The sequence below is a fragment of the Oncorhynchus masou genome, chromosome 23 (assembly GCF_036934945.1).
Source record: "Oncorhynchus masou masou isolate Uvic2021 chromosome 23, UVic_Omas_1.1, whole genome shotgun sequence".
Classification (NCBI taxonomy): domain Eukaryota; kingdom Metazoa; phylum Chordata; class Actinopteri; order Salmoniformes; family Salmonidae; genus Oncorhynchus; species Oncorhynchus masou.
Genome location: NC_088234.1, coordinates 58,579,421 through 58,596,197, shown reverse-complemented (window position 1 = coordinate 58,596,197; position 16,777 = coordinate 58,579,421). Strand labels below are relative to the sequence as shown.

The window sequence follows — 16,777 nt, the reverse complement described above, 5'->3', positions numbered from 1 at the left end:
GTTGCATCAGTAGTTTCTCTTCTGACAGTCACTCAATTAGCCCATGTTGACAATTGGTAAATTAGTCTAGGCCAGCTATCTAAACTTGTGGTCATGGTTGAATTACCTACCGGGTGCCCCATTTAATATATCGGATGATCAACTGCAAACGCATCCACCCTTTTACAAAATGTGTAGAATAGCATGAAACTAAAACTTCAAATTCTCTGTCAAGATGGGGGCTGCTAAATTGTTTTGCTCTGGCTGCATCTGTGGGTATGGATGTGTGTAAGCAGACCTGCGAGCCGTTGCGGCCCCGCTTGTGTTCAGATTTTGGGTGGTCCCTACCCCCATCTATTGCCTATCCCTGATAGACGTATGATGTCAGGAAGAGGTGGAAAGCATTTGTCGAAGTACGTACAGCATCTGTGAATGCCCAAATGTAACAATTTCTAATGTCTAGAGGTTTGTTTTCTCCCTGAAAAATGTGTACAAAGTGCATTTACTACCACTATCTCCATTCTAAAATTTTGTATACAGTTGATACGTTTTCAGATTAAATGTGACCCTGGCATTAAAGTTGTGGATCTAGCTTTATTTTACTCTGGATACTAGTTGAATTTAATCTGTCAACTTTCTCATTTGGTTTGAGTGTTGAAAAAGTCCAAATGCCTATCCAGTAGGTTTGCCTCGGAGGTACCCATGCTTGTAGATTTAAAACAGGATGTACAAGTTAATTGCATCTTTCCATGCTGACCAGTAGGTTTATCACACAAGATCTCTGGCAGAAAGTGTATAAAATAATAGGATTTATTAAACAGCATACATGATCTTACATAGTTAATATTAATGCACCACTGATTCTATATAAAGATCCATTTTAATACCTTTCCTTTTGCCCCCTTCTCAAGCACAGTCCCGGGCCATTTTGACTACAATTAAACTCTTGGGGGGGGGGGGGGTGTATATTGCAGTAGCTTTTACTTCTTGATGACTTCCTCTTTCAGTTTTTCAGCCAGATGTTTTCTTTTCTGTAACTTCTTTTTATCTTCGACAGAGATCTCCTTTGAAGGGAAACCAAGAAAGTGTATCAAATGTTGAACGGTAGCACCACTCAAACTTAAGTCACAAATCTACTACAGCAAGGGCTTTATTCAATCAGTATCGCCGAAGTTCAGCCTGATCTAAAAGCGATGTTCGTGGCGACTGCATATGCCGGCTCAATTGGAAATGACCCTTTTCATATTGCGCAATCTAAAGCTGCAGCGATCTAGACTGAATAGAGCCAGAAGAGTTGAAGCACACGGGGCAGCAGCACTACAAAGTGGAGACAGTTGTCACTTCAACCCAGATCACCTTGGGTTTATGTCCCCCAACGAGAGAGCTTGCAGGCTGCGAGGCATTGACCATCTCTTCCTGTACACTACTAGCACCACCCCTGTTCATTTTGGGAACATAGTCCTTTGATTGGAAAGGCAGCAAAAGAAGAGGGGAATAAAGAGCAGGAACAAAACACTTTCAAGGGAATAATGTGAACAGAAAATCAGGGGAAACCAATAGAGAAGATTGCATTTGAAACTCACTAAAAACATGACACAAGCAGACCAGAGTTCTACTTGAATTTGCAGTCATCAGCTGAGGTGTGGTGCATTGTTATCGTTATTAGTGGTAACTAATGAAAGCTGTTACCGGTGTGCTGGGAGTGGGGGCAGGGGGTTCCTCTGGTGTGGCTGGTTTAGGTCTCTGCTCTCTTTTCATGGCCTGAAGTTTGTCCCTCTGCTGCCTCAGGTACAGCGCCCTCTGCTGGAGTTGCACCTGCTGCTCTGCTGACAACTCCTGAACACACAGAGAAACACAATCCATCTGTCTTCAGCGAAACTGGTCATGTTGCCTGGGTGTTTATTCAGAATGCATGACATATGACCCTGTGTTATGGTTAATGTCACATTACCTGGATTTAAAGCTTTTTCATCAAACCCCCTTTGTATGTCCGACGCTTCAGCACCATCAGAAAAATGTAAATAGTCTAATTCTCATTTTTGGGAAAGCCTTAAACATTCAAATCTATGTCATGTGACATGATGAACCAAAACACAAAGCCCTTTGTATGGTGTATGCAGTAGGAGAGTCTCACTGTGAACGGCTTGGAGATGCCAGCCTCCTTGCGTGCCTCTTCTATCCAGCCCTCTACTGCCTGGCTGCTGTCCTTCTCCCTGGAGACAGCCGGAAGCTCTATGCCCTTCACTGGAACCCTCACAGCAGGAAGGACTCGTGGTTCTGCATCAACACATAACCCTCCAGTAGTCACAAAACCTCTGAAGTACACTACCTGACCAAAAGTATGTGGACACCTGCTCGTCGAACATCTCATTCCAAAATCATGGGCGTTAATATGGAGTTGGTCCCCACTTTGCTGCTATAACAGACTCCACTTCTGGGAAGGCTTTCCACTAGATGTTGGAATTTGCTTCCATTCAGCTACAAGAGCATTAGTGAGGTCGGGCACTGGTGTTGGGCGATTGAACCTGGCTCGCAGTGTTACAATTCATCCCAAAGGTGTCAGGGCTCTGTGCAGGCCAGTCAAGTTCTTCCACACCGATCTCAACAAACCATTTCTATATGGACCTCACTTTGTGCACGGGGGCATTGTCATGCTGAAACAGGAAAGGGCCTTTATCAAAATGTTGACAAAGTTGGAAGCACAGAATCATCTAGAATGTCATTGTATGCTGTAGCATTAAGATTTCCCTTCACTGAAACTAAGGGGCCTAGCCCGCACCATGAAAAACAGCCCCAGACCATTATTCCTCCACCAAAATGTTCAGTTGGCATTGTATGGCTATGCATTCTCCTGGCATCCGCCAACCAGATTTTTCCATCGGACTGCCAGATTCATCACTCCAGAGAACGCGAGTCCAATGGCGGCGAGCTTTACACCACTCCAGCCGACGCTTGGCTTAGCGCATGGTGATCTTAGGCTTGTGTGCGGCTGCTCTGCCAAGGAATCCCATTTCATGAAGCTCCTGATGAACATTTCTTGTGCTGATGATGCTTCCAGACGCAGTTTGGAACTCTGTAGTGAGTGTTGCAATCGAGGACAGAAGATTTTTACACGCTACGCAGTCCTACGCTCTTGAGTAAAGCCATTCTACTGCCAATGTTTGTCTATGGAGTTTGCAAGGCTGCGTGCACGATTTTTATATACCTGTCAGCAGCTGGTGTGGCCAAATCCATTAATTTGAAGGGACATGTAATGTAGATAAACCTTTTAGCATTCATGTGCTATATCTACACTACAGGAAAGGCTTCAAGGGGAACAGACTAGTGTATACTATAAACTGAGGGCACAGAGTAAATCCAGTGAACAGTAGGGAAGGTACATCACTACAGACTAGTAATAGAGCAGATTCACTGAGAACATGAAACAGAGAAGACTGTTTCAAGCACCAAAGTATATGGAGGGGAAACAGTCAGCCAACAGTATTGGAGACTGAATGTAACAGTTATTACCTGATGCCAACTTAGAAGGGGGAGATGTGCTGGTATTGGCTGGACTCATCTGCCCACTACCTCCAGCAGCCTTCAGCTCCCCTCTCTGAGGAGATGTACTGTTCACCTACATGGAAGGCACAGGGCAGCCATGTCATTGCATCTAGCAGTTCTAGTTATGCCACACTGATGTTCACAAAGTTCAGGTTGTACAGCTAACATTTATGGGCGACCACAGGTCTAACATAGTGCAATAGCAGACTGTGTGCACTGTACTACTAGGAGAGTTACCGTTGCGTTTCCATTGACCAGAGGGACAGAGGGCTGGTGGCTACCACTGTCCCACACCTTCGCCTCAGCCTTGGGCTGAGCATGTGCAACATACAAGAGAGTTGTCACATACCCCACTTTAGGTTAATATACAGGCTAAAAAAACATATATTGTAACGATAATGCGGAAAAAACAGTGTTACAGGTCAAACCTTTAGTTAACAATGTGAGTCCATGTCCTAGAACAGGGCTGGATATCTGCCAGATCATGTCACTCTGCATTAGTTGATTGATTGAAGACTGTCTAGTAACGTGATATGTAGGGACTGTAAGCTGCTGTACTCATCACTTCCCCTTCTTTTGTGTTGCTGCTAAACTACATTGCTCAGAAGAATACTATGGCTATGAATACATGAAATAGGAACCATTTATCACATTCTACAGGCAGACAAAGTCTTATGTTCAGTATTTTTGTATTACAACACTGATGAGTCAGTATTAGGTTCATAACTCACCTTGTTGGTCTGTTGAATGGAGGTGGGCCTCTGGATGCTGACTGCCTCTAGAACTGGCCTATCAGAGCAGCTTCTGGACGTGGAGCCGATCTCCTCTGACTGCAGTCGCCGAGCCATCTCTAGGTCATAATCCTCCTTTGACCTCCTGTACAAACACACATCGGGGAGATATGTTTACTAGTAGATGGTCGTTTAACTCAGATGATAAGAGTGAGGTTACTTTACATCAAACACCACCATGGTTTTATAGGGTTGCACTAGTGTGTTACTTGTAGTTGAATACAGAGCGATCTTAAATAACACAGCCATTATTGTCACCATTTAGAGACTATAAAATAAATAAATACTGAGCTATATTGTATGCAAAATAAAAAGGAAAATGTTATTATACTACTACAATTTCTCAGAGAAAAGATTGTTTAAAAAGTAATACTTTTTTTCTCTCCCAAAAGATGGGGTTCAAGATTATTGGCACCTGTTTTCAATACTTCACCTTGTGAGGGTAATGGCACTGAGCCTTTTTATTAAATGTTTTATGAGATTGGAGAACACTTAGGGAGGGATCTTAGACCATTCCTCCATAAAGATTTTTCTTCCAGATCCTTGATATCCTTTGTCTGCGCTTATGGACTGCCCTCCTCAATTCAAAGCACAGTTTTTTTAACAGGGTTCAAGGTAAAGGGGAAAAAAAATTCTAGATCACCTGTACTCCACACACAGAGATGCGTACAAAGCTCTCCCTCGCCCTCCATTTGGTAAATCTGACCACAATGCTATCCTACTGATTCCTGCTTACAAGCAAAAATTAAAACAGGAAGCACCCGTGATCGGTCAATAACAAAAACTGTTCAGATGAAGCAGGTGCTAAACTACAGGACTGTTCTGCTATCACAGACTGGAACATGTTCCGGGATTCTTCCGATTGTATTGAGGAGTACACCACATCAGTCACTGGCTTTATCAAGAAGTGCATTGAGGATGTCGTCCCCACAATGACTGTACATACATATCCCAACCAGAAGCCATGGATTACAGGCAACATTCACACTGAGCTAAAGGGCAGAGCTGCCTCTTTCAAGGTGAGTGACTCTAACCCGGAAGCTTAAGAAATCCTGCTATGCCCCTCGACGAACAAACAAACAGGCAAAGTGCCAATACAGGACTAAGATTGAATCATACTACAGTCTCTGACGCGTGTCTTATGTGGCAGGGCTTGCAAATTATTACAGACTCCAAAGGGAAGCACAGCCACGAGCTGCCCAGTGACACAAGCCTACCAGACGAGCTAAATCACTTCTATGCTCGCGTCGAGGCAAGCAACACTGAATGTGCTGACCAACTGGCAGATGTCTTCACTGACATTTTCAACATGTCCCTGATTGAGTCTGTAATACCAACATGTTTCAAGCAGATCACCATAGTCCCTGTGCCCAAGAACACAAAAGCAACCTGCCTAAATGACTACAGACCCGTAGCACTCACGTCCGTAACCATGAAGTGCTTGGAAAGGTTGGTAATGGCTCACATCAACACCATTATCCCAGAAACCCTGGATTCACTCCAATTTGCATACCGCCCAAACAGATCCACAGATCATGCAATCTCTACTGCACTTCACACTGCCCTTTCCCACCTGGACACAAGGAACACCTATGTGAGAATGCTATTCATTGACTACAGCTCAGCATCATAGTACCCTCAAAGCTCATCACTAAGCTAAGGATATAATAGTAGTGAGGCTATATACAGGCACCAGTTCATCGGCCTAATTGAGCTAGGTGTGGTTAAAGTGACTGTGCATATATGATAAACAGAGAGTAGCAGCAGCGTAAAAAGAGGGGTTGGGGGGGGGGCACATAATGCAAATAGTCCGGGGAGCCATTTGATTACCTGTTCCGGAGTCTTATGGCTTGGGGGTAAAAACTGTTGAGACGCCTTTTGGTCCTAGACTTGGCACTCTGGTACCTCTTGACATGAGGCAGTAGAGAGAACAGTCTATGACTGGGGTGGCTGGGGTCTTTGACAATTTTCAAGGCTTTCCACTGACACCGCCTGGTGTAGAGGTCCTGGATGGCAGGCAGCTTAGCCCCAGTAATGTACTGGACCGTACGCACTACCCTCTGTAGAGCCTTGCGGTCAGAGGCCGAGCAATTGCCGTACCAGGCAGTGATGCAACCAGTCGGGCAGGATGCTCTTGATCGTGCAGCTGTAGAACCTTTTGAGGAACTCAGGACCCATGCCAAATCTTTTTAGTTTCCTGAGGGGGAATAGGCTTTGTCGTGCCCTCTTCACGACTGTCTTGGTGTGTTTGGACCATTCTAGTTTGTTGTTGATGTGGACACCAAGGAACTTGAAGCTCTCAACCTGCTCCACTACAGCCCCGTTGATGAGAATGGGGGCGTGTTCCGTCCTCAATTTCCTGTAGTCCACAATCATCTCCTTTGTCTTGCTCATGTTGAGGGATAGGTTGTTATTCTGGCTCCACCCGACCAGGTCTCTGACCTCCTCCCTATAGGCTGTCTGGTCGTTGATCACTGTTGTGTCATCAGCAAACCTAATGATGGTGTTGGAGTCGTGCCTGGCCATGCAGTCGTAGATGAACAGGGAGTACCAGAGGGGAATGAGCACGCACCCCTGTGGAGCTCCAGTGTTGAGGATCAGTGAGGCAGTTATGTTGCTACCTAACCTCACCATCAGGAAGTCCAGGATCCAGTTGCAGACGGAGGTGTTTAGTCCCAGGATCCTTAGCTCAGTGATGAGCTTTGAGGGTACTATGGTGTTGAATGCTGAGCTGTAGTCAATGACTAGCATTCTCACGTAAGTGTTCCTTTTGTCCAGGTAGGAAAGGGCAGTGTGGAGTGCAATAGAGATGGCATCATCTGTGGATCTGTTTTGGCAGTATGCAAATTGGAGTGGGTCTAGGGTTTCTGGGATAATGGTGTTGATGTGAGTCATTACCAACCTTTCAAAGCACTTAGCCTTTAGCTCGATGTGGATGTTGCCTATAATCCATGGCTTTTGGTTGGGATATGTAGGTACGGTCACTGTGTGGACGACGTCGTCGATGCACTTATTGATGAAGCCGATGACTGAGGTGGTACTCCTCAATGCCATTGGATGAATCCCGGAACATATTTTAGTCGGTGCTAGCAAAACAGTCCTGTAGCGTAGCATCCGTGTCATTTGACCACTTCCGTATTGAGCGAGTCACTGGTACTCCCTGCTTTAGTTTTTGCTTGTAATCAGGAATCAGGAGGATAGAATTATACGCCAGATTTGCCAAATGGAGGGCGTGGGAGAGCTTTGTATGCATCTCTGTGTGTGGAGTAAAGGTGGTCTAGAGTCTAAAAATGTGGTAAAACCGATTTCAGTTTGCCTGCATTAAAGTCCCCGGCCACAAGGAGAGCCGCTTCTGGGTGAGCATTTTCTTGTTTGCTTATGGCCTTATAGAGTTGGTGGAGTGCGGTCTTCGTGCCAGCATCGGTCTGTGGTGGTAAATAGACGGCTACGAATAATATATAATAATATATCATGCATATAGCCTCTGTTGTTTTATTGTTCCTTTGGGGGGGGGGGGTTATCAGGAGCTGGAGTCTTTCCCGGTCTAATAATGTGCTCAGGCAAAACTATGGGCCCTACGTGTGCGCCAATGACTAAAGGAAACGACACAACAAAGCCTATGAGAACCTGATGAAAACCCTTGTATTATAAAATGACAGTGCATGTATGAGGGCTGGTGTAATGGCCCCAGTTCTATGAGTCTCTTACTTCAGAACCTCCTGTATAATCTTCATCTCCTGCTGCTCCAGTACACTCATCACGTCTGCGCCATCTGTGAGACACTCAGGCAGGGCGCCTATGCACACAGGAGGGGAGCATTAGAACAAATAGTTTTGGACCGGTGTAGGCTCATCGATGCCATTGTGCCAAGTGTGTGTGTGTGGGCACACCCGCATGATGGAGTAGTGTGTAAGCTGGTATGGTAGGCAAGCATTAGGAAAAAAATCCAGTAACTTTCACAAATCAGGAGGGAATACGCAAGACATGCAGAATCCTCCAATCAAGACTTCTGCAAAATCTGAATATGTTGGGAAAGTTACCAGATTTGTTCAATCCTAATTAGGAGTTGTGTGACAACAGTGAAAAGGTGTACCATTTCTCTCTTTAATGACCTGCAGCGCCTGGAGCTGGAGCTCCATGTTCTTCTGCACCATGAGAGACCTGAACATCTGGAAGTCGTCTGTGGCCAGGACGGGCTGGAATACAGTCTGTACAAAAGGTACAGTTAATAATAAGCATGAATACTGTTCTATATCTGCTAACCATCTTGACAAGTCCTATGAATTATTCATATTTGTACTTGTTTCTTTGAGTTCTCTGTCTCTGGGTTGTGCAACCTTGGCAGTTGGCACTGTAATTGAAACTTGAGTCAGGTCTGAATTATCTTCCTCTCTCTGTCTCTGTCCTGAGGCCTACATTATGTGCCTCCTGGTAACTTAAATCACAACGAGGTCTTTTTCTGGCCCAGGTATGTCCCAGAGGGCACTGTTGGCTCTGAGACTAAGTAACACTCTCCATCAGGAATAGCTCCATCGAGCTGTTCCTGTATCTCACTAACCCGATTTAGGCCTGGCCCACTAATCTGGTCATAGATCAGGTCTACCTGAGCTCCTGTATGTTTAACAGTCTCAGGTTCACAACACCAGCAGATTGAGGAGAAACAGAATGCATCATTGTGTACCTGAACTATTTCCTATTATGTATTTTTATGCAGGGCCATGCATTCTTTGACCATGGAGTTGAACATGATGGGGCATGCTCCTCAGTCCATGACAGGAGGACGCATTTCAAGAAGATCTAGGCTGAAAGTTATCTTGAATGTTTTTTCATGAGAGCACACCCAATCCTATCACATTTCCCCACTCTGACAGTTCATATTCCCTACCATTAGTAGGAAGGTAAAGGGTCGGGAAAGGTGTGGATTAGGCTCAATGGTGATAAGGTCCTCAGATTCAGACCTCGGGGAAATGCTTCAGCAAGGTAATTAAGTAGTATCACAACCCTGCCCTAGTGGGCGGTGAACTGTCAAAACAGTCGGCATGGAGACAGCAGGTAACAGCATGAGCAGAACTGAAAGGAGCTTGCCTTCAAGTCATTAATATGTAGCCTACCTTTCTACACAGGTAGTTCAATCTGTACCCTTCTTGTTCTTGATTGCTTGCCATGCAACCGAAGTGGCCTGGTCAAGCAGACTGACCGATACGCTCGGCTTGTTCCACCAGGCAACAACCGAAGGCCCATTTCATAAAATCAGTAAACAGGTCTCCAGGATAAGTTAGTATTCTTGCACAAAAAGAAACACTGTAAACATTGTTTGTTTATCTACACACATCAAATGTGCATAAGCTAGGCATACTTGTAGTGCAAGAAGAATAGTTTGGGATTTATCCCAGAAACCTGGTAATTGAGTTTGATTAGATAGGGCCCAAAGTTGAATTGTAACAATATCACAGGAAGTCCCTGTAGAAACCCATCCCATAGTAAGCTACCTCATTAGAGTTGTTAAACTCTGGCACTGTCCACTCCTCCTTCCTGACCTGCAGCATACCACTGCTGGCTTGCTTCTGAAGCTAAGCAGGGTTGGTCCTGGTTAGTTCCTGGATGGGAGACCAGATGCTGCTGGAAGTGGTGTTGGAGGGCCAGTAGGAGGCACTCTTTCCTCTGGTCTAAAGAAAAATATCCCACTGACCCAGAACAGTGATTGGGGACACTGCCCTGAGTAAGGTGCAGGCTTTCAGATGGGACGTTAAACGGGTGTCCTGACTCTGAGGTCATTAGAGGTCCCATGGCACTTATCGTAAGAGTAGGGGTGTTAACCCTGGTGTCCTGGCTAGATTCCCAATCTGGCCCTCAAACCATCACGGTAACCTAATAATCCCTAGTTTACAATTGGCTTGTTCCTCCTCTCCCCTGTAACTATTCCCCAGGTCGTTGCTGCAAATGAGAACGTGTTCTCAGTCAACTTACCTGGTAAAATAACAGATAAGTAAATAAAACTGTGCAATAATTATTCCAAATGACTTGGTTAGCTTCCAGTTCAGTGCAAACCTTGTAGCGCGTGGCTTCATCAAAAGGCAACTAGGCCTTTGGGATGTCAAAGAGCTCTACTGTCAGAGATGTACTGTGTATTACATTACTTGATGAGTCATTACATTGATGGTGCATTAAATGAATTGTCCTGAGATGGAGGCTATTGAATTCCGCCCAGATACAGAATATATTGTTCAGTATGGCCAGAGTCCAAAAAAAGAGACCAATAGCTGGCAAGTTCCCAGCAACCATTAGATATCATCATAATACAAATCCCCTATATATGTCATCACAGCAGGCATTGACATAATGTTATTTTTAGGGAGAGTCTTTAATGCTGTATCCAGAGAGAGCCCTGGCCCAAACATAGACCAAGGTACTTTCAGAGCAATGGTTTACATTTTCCTTCCACTGACTTGTGTAAAGCACTGAAGGATATGTAAATATCTAGATGTTCTGTTCTCAACCCATTTGTATTGTAAAGGTGCACACTCATCCGTCTACATCTACATAGCTGGCATAATTTGTGGCAGTGTATAGGAAAGATGACCGAGCTTACCTGTAAGGTTTTGGACTTGGCAAAAGGAGAGGAGCATGCCTCCAAAAACTGCTGCTCATCGATGCCAACCTCTTGCATGTAGGTTTCTAACAACTTCTCCACCTGAAAGTAAATGTAGCTCGTTGCATCACCGTTTTCCAGAGACAAAACCTTTGATGTTAAGACACTGACAAACTATTCATGACTAACTCAGCCATTCCACATCTTGATTCAGGACTAATTTATGGAAATGCAGACCCTTCCAGAATATGTCTATTTAAGATACATGTGTAACGATAAATCATCATAATAAGAAACCCAATGCATAATAATGTTGCAAGCCATTCCAAAGACTGTAGCTAGCTACTCACCAAATGCTTGTACTGCTGATGGATTTCTGTATAAGTCAATTTATTTTCATCTTCGTCATCAAAAACTGAAAGAAAAAGCAAAATTGGTCAACTATGAAAACTTGCATGCATAATATCTGAATTAAACAAGTAGGGTGACACTGCTTATTGACATACATTCTTAATTGACATTTTAGCCATTTAGCAGATGCTCTTACCCAAAGCAACTTACAAGAGCAAATAGGGTTAAGTGCCTTGCTTAACCTCTTGAAGCTAGGGGGCACTATTTTATTTTTTGAAAAATAACGTTCACAAGGTAAACGGCCTATTTCTCAGGACCAGATGCTAGAATATGCATATAATTGACAGCTTAGGATAGAAAACACTAACGTTTCCAAAACTGTAAAAATATTGTCTGTGAGTATAACAGAATTGATATTGCAGGCGAAATCCTGAGAAAAATCCAATCAGGAAGCCGTCACACAAGCTCACAGAATGGGATCGGAGAGTGCTGAAGCGCGTAACGCGTAAAAACCGTCTCTCAGTTGCAACACTCGCTACCGAGTTCCAAACTGCCTCTGGAAGCTACTTCTGCACAAGAACTGTTCATCAGGAGCTTCATGAAATGGGTTTACATGGCCAAACAGCCACAAACAAGTCTAAGATCACCATGCGCAATGCCAAGCGTCGGCTGGATTGGTGTGAAGATCGCTGCCATTAGACTCTGGAGCAGTGGAAACACGTTCTCTGGAGTGATGAATCAAACTTCACCATCTGGCAGTCCAACGGACAAATCTGGATTTGGCGGGTGCCAGGAGAATGCTACCTGCCCCAGTGCATAGTGCCAAGTGTAAAGATTGGTGGAGGAGGAGAACTGGTCTGGGGCTGTTTTTCATGGTTCCGGCTAGGCCCCTTAGTTCCAGTGAAGGGAAATCTTAACGCTACAGATTACAATGACATTCTAGATGATTCTGTGCTTCCAACTTTGTGGTAACAGTTTGTGGAAGGCCCTTTCCTGTTTCAGCATGACACTGCCCCCCATGCACAAAGCGAGGTCGATACAGAAATGGTTTGTCGAGATTGATGTGGTAGAACTTGACTGGCCTGCCCAAGCCCTGATCTCAACTCCATCGAACACATTTGGGTTGAATTGGAACGCCAACTGCGAATCAGGCCTAATCACCCAACGTTAGTGCCTAACCTCACTCATGCTCGTGGCTGAATGGAAGCAAGTCCCCGCAGCAATGTTCCAACAATTAGTGGAAAGCTTTCCTAGAATAGTGGAGTCTGTTATAGCAGCAAAGGGGGGACCAACTCCATATTAATGCCCATGATTTTGGAATGAGATGTTCGACGAGCAGGTCTCCACATACTTTTGACCATGTAGTGTAGCTAAGAGCAGAGTAGATTCTCCATAGGATGTTGAGAATTAGTACATTGTGGGTAATTTAAGATATCTGCAAATAAGTTAATAAATATGTGAAAAGGCTAAAGCATAACTATGTTTGTAGTTATAGGTAACTAGATCGTGACTACAACTAAGTTACTAAGTCTTTGACCACAATGTTGTTACTAACTTGAGTAAAAACTATGGATGCACGATATATCGTGGAAAATATCGGAATCGGCTGATGTCTAGTTTAATGCCCGATGTGCAAAACCCATGTCAAAGCTGATGTGCATACCTATATAATGAAGGTACATGAAGTAATGACGCCATGTAAAATTTTGCTCTATACGTACAGCACAGCCTTCCTAAACTAGCCCATAATGTCTGCGGTGTGGATTGAGCAGTCAACAAGTCAAGCAGTCATTTGAAAGAGTAACAAAATTTCAGTGAGACAACTCTAAGGTGAAATCCATTAATGCCAAGATAATGGAATTCATTGCCCTTTTTTAATGGCCAGCAATATAGGTGCGCGGGACAACCTTAGCAGCATCATAGCATACATATCGATGAATCTTTGTGACATATGAAATACGAGTGATAGTGTAATCAATGTGTAATAACTACGTAAAAAATGAATTCACGCCTTAAATTATTATGTGACAGTCATATTCAGGTCCTGTTTGGTCAACAAACTTATTTGACATGTCAAATAGCGTTATTTGACACTCAAATAGCCTTACCTCCCTTATCCTACCTCTTTTGCTGTATGTAGACCTTTTCTATTGTATTATTGACTATGTTTGTTTATTCCATGTGTAACTCTGTGTTGTTGTTTGTATCGAACTGCTTTGCTTTATTTTGGCCAGGTCGCAGTTGTAAATGAGAACTTGATCTCAACTAGCCTACCTGGCTAAATATTAGTGAAAAAAAATGGAAAAAAAATGTTAATAGTATATTTTTTGACACGCAAAAACCCAAATGGCATTACATAGAAATCCTGGTTGAGAATGAAACGACTGAACAATGAAACAGCACAGCAAGTGAAAGAAATTGGTTTTGATTATGTTTTACTGGTAACGAAGACATACGTAAATGGCAACAAAATAACTTTTTGGTCAGTGTGGTGTGTGTAACCTTTATTTAACTAGGCAAGTCAGTTAAGAACAAATTCTTATTTACAATGACGGCCAACACCGGCCAAACCCGGACAGCGCTGGGCCAATTGTGCGCCGCCCTATGGGACTCCCAATCACGGCCGGATGTGATACAGCCTGGATTCGAACCAGGGACTGTAGTGACGCCTCTTTCAGTGCCTTAGACCGCTGCGTCCATGTGTGTGTGTTAACTATTTAACTGTACTAGAATGCTTAAAAGGCCTCTATCAGCCAAAATTTTTATATCGGTACATCACTAGTAAAAACTCACGCTTCCTACCCTTTCACGTGCCAATTAAAACACGTTGACATGTTAATGTGGTGTATCATGTCAAAACATTGAGACATTGAACAGCTTCCATACTCATTTGCATAGACTACCTAAATAACATTGAACAGTTGAATGTAACTCCTAACTTGAGCTTGGGTTTATGTAGTCTACACTTACATCTAATTTACCAAACAAAGAACACCATCATTTCAGCTTGTATCTAGGTATACCATCATTCATCCATGGTTGATTGGATCTTTGGAAGTTTAGAAGTAGTACCATCACATTAGCTTTTTTTTTTTTTTACTTTAGGCGGCATTCTGCCTTCTCCCTGCAGTTTTCAGCCATTAACTTCCCCTACCTCATGTGAACTACAATCCCTACGCTGTGGTTTAACCTTTAGAAATGCCAATAGTAGTTGCTTGTGATACGACTTTTGAAATATATAGCCCTTATCTTTCATCAGCGAGAAACAATCCTTTAAATTTTAAATATCCTTACTGTAGCACAGATCTATACTGATATGGGAGCTTCCATCCGACAAAACTACACTGTAGCAGTTACAGATCCAAACAGCTATGGCTGCCTCGATCCAACGAAACTACACTTCCCGAGTTACGCTTCCACACAGGTGTTCAAGAGCATGCCAGACAGCTAACTAGCACCTCTTGTCTTCAGTAAACAAGCGCTGAAACATGGATAAACAATGTGTGTATCAATTTAACCTTTTGTTTTTAGAAAATTATTTCTCGCTGTTATGAAATATGGTCCTTATGTTTACAAAAGAGCGATGCGTGTTAGCTTTCAAAAAGCTCCCATAAAGAAGATACTATCATCAATAGAGCTAAAGCAGTTGGCGTCTATGAATGGGGTACCATTACATTAGCCCTATAAATAAGATGGCAAATTAATGATATTAACAAAACTTTTACCTGTAAGTCAATGTATTTGAGTTCAACCCTAATTTCAATGTTTACAACGCTTGTTTAAATTAGATGAAAACAGTACTGGTTAATGACTTTTTTCAAATCCAATGAATTTTTCACGTTGATTCCATGTCACAACACGTTGACCAATTAAATTGATTCAACCAGTGTGTGCACCAGTATCTGTATGCTAACATCCAGAAAGCGCCGATTCCCCACTGTAAGCGTTATAATGTAAATTCGCTGATCACCAAATATGGAGTTTCGCTGAGCAAGTATCTTCATTTACTCCCGGTATGTACTTCCAAAAAAGGTCCAAATAAAAATCACATATTACTTCCACGATCAGGCCGGAAGAATACAACAGCTCAATCCTATCACACTGGATGTTTTTCGGTTGCTTGTACATTGTTATTTAGACATTTTTTGGAAGTACATACCGGAAGTAAATGCAGAGAGTTGATCAGCGAAACTCAATATTTGGTGATCATTCTAATGCAGATCTGGTAAATTGTGCGTTTGAATCGGAACTTTCTAGGCGTTCGAGTGGTCTCTACGCACAGATATATACTGTTTCACCCAGTGGATAACTTAACCAGCTAGTTTTGTTTGCTTAAAGTATTAACTAAGCTATAATAAGACATGTTGGATGAATGTCGCTCAAACATGTGACGTACTGACGCATGCCAAACAACTGAGCTGGAAAATCACTGCTCCCTTTCGCCAACAAAAACATTACGCGCTTGAAGCTAGCTAGCTACAGTAAAAGTTTTAGCTAGCTAATGCCACCTAGATTTAATAGCTAACGTTAGCTAGCTGGCTGTTATTCAGCTTGATAGCTAGCTCACTCGAGCAGGGGTGCCAAGGATGATTCCAGCATGTGTAATCCTGGTCCTGAAAACCGTTTATAATAATTTTCTTTATCGTAAAAACGTAGAAAAACAAATGGCCTTTCTTACCTGTGCATTTGTTTTCCAAGAAGTCAGTGTATGGAATGACCCATTCAGGACTTCCCAAATATCCAGCGATGCTCTCCACAACCCACTCGCTGTCCTCAGCCATGTTGGCTAAAAATAAAAATACACTGTAGTGCTCTTCAGGCGAGGAAGGTTGGTCTTGAAATTAAACAAAATGCACAACTGAAGTGTAAGTATGCATACATTTGTTGAGATCTAGCTAACAAGCTAGTCCATGTATTGTTAGTATCCCTCTCCGTAGCTGCAGAAAATCTGAAAATGCGCACTCATGAATTTCGAAGTGGTCGAATGGGTTGACTCCTAATCGGTACCTATGGTAACCGATTACATCAGCGTTTAGCGTTCTACAAATTGAACAGCCCACCAAGTGTGTGGTAACCTATTAAGTGTTTTATTCTTTCTGATCCTTTGAACGCACAATACTAAGAATCCCTGACATTTCTCTGTAAACTACCTACATTACCTGAATAGCCCGTTTATTGGCGCTGTTGTGAAGGGCGAAGTTTCCGTGTGCTAGTTGAAGATACCTCTCTATGCCTGAATAGGGTGATAGTGTGCATAGCCAAGAGACTGGCAATCTAGTTTCATGATTGAGAGCCCCCACACCCTTGTCACCCGGGCGCTGTGGTAAATTAACCCCCACTCTTGAGATCGGATTAATTAGTTCACAGGTTAAACCACCACAGTTTAAATCACACAATCTGAAATGGATAGTCATTAAAGCGTGTAGACCTACCTGAATTTGGATAGTTACCGGGGTTTGGACTGGACTTAACGTGTCCAGTTGCCTCATAATAAAACCACAATACATACATAGATTTTTTTTTA

At 43.2% G+C, this 16,777-nt stretch overlaps 1 protein-coding gene across 6 annotated transcripts; it reads right to left on the bottom strand.

The window, feature by feature from the left end:
- Positions 1-768: 768 nt before the first annotated feature.
- On the bottom strand, positions 769-16,502 carry LOC135511112 (cilia- and flagella-associated protein 36-like). 6 transcript variants are annotated; one of them, XM_064932653.1, is made up of 13 exons: positions 16,413-16,502; positions 15,932-16,087; positions 11,253-11,317; positions 10,903-11,004; positions 8,407-8,521; positions 8,022-8,109; positions 4,254-4,398; positions 3,760-3,834; positions 3,490-3,595; positions 2,114-2,256; positions 1,669-1,815; positions 1,336-1,440; positions 769-1,043 (listed from the first exon to the last, which is right to left on the bottom strand). In XM_064932653.1, exons 2-13 carry the CDS (start codon positions 16,032-16,034, stop codon positions 960-962), a joined length of 1,278 nt encoding a protein of 425 aa, XP_064788725.1. In that variant the 5' UTR covers positions 16,035-16,087; positions 16,413-16,502; the 3' UTR covers positions 769-959. The 6 variants fall into 6 exon arrangements, with proteins under 6 accessions (XP_064788725.1, XP_064788724.1, XP_064788728.1 ...); XM_064932652.1 differs by lacking the exon at positions 16,413-16,502 and having other exon boundaries at positions 15,932-16,406; XM_064932656.1 differs by lacking the exons at positions 15,932-16,087; positions 16,413-16,502 and adding an exon at positions 14,979-15,628.
- Positions 16,503-16,777: the final 275 nt, after the last annotated feature.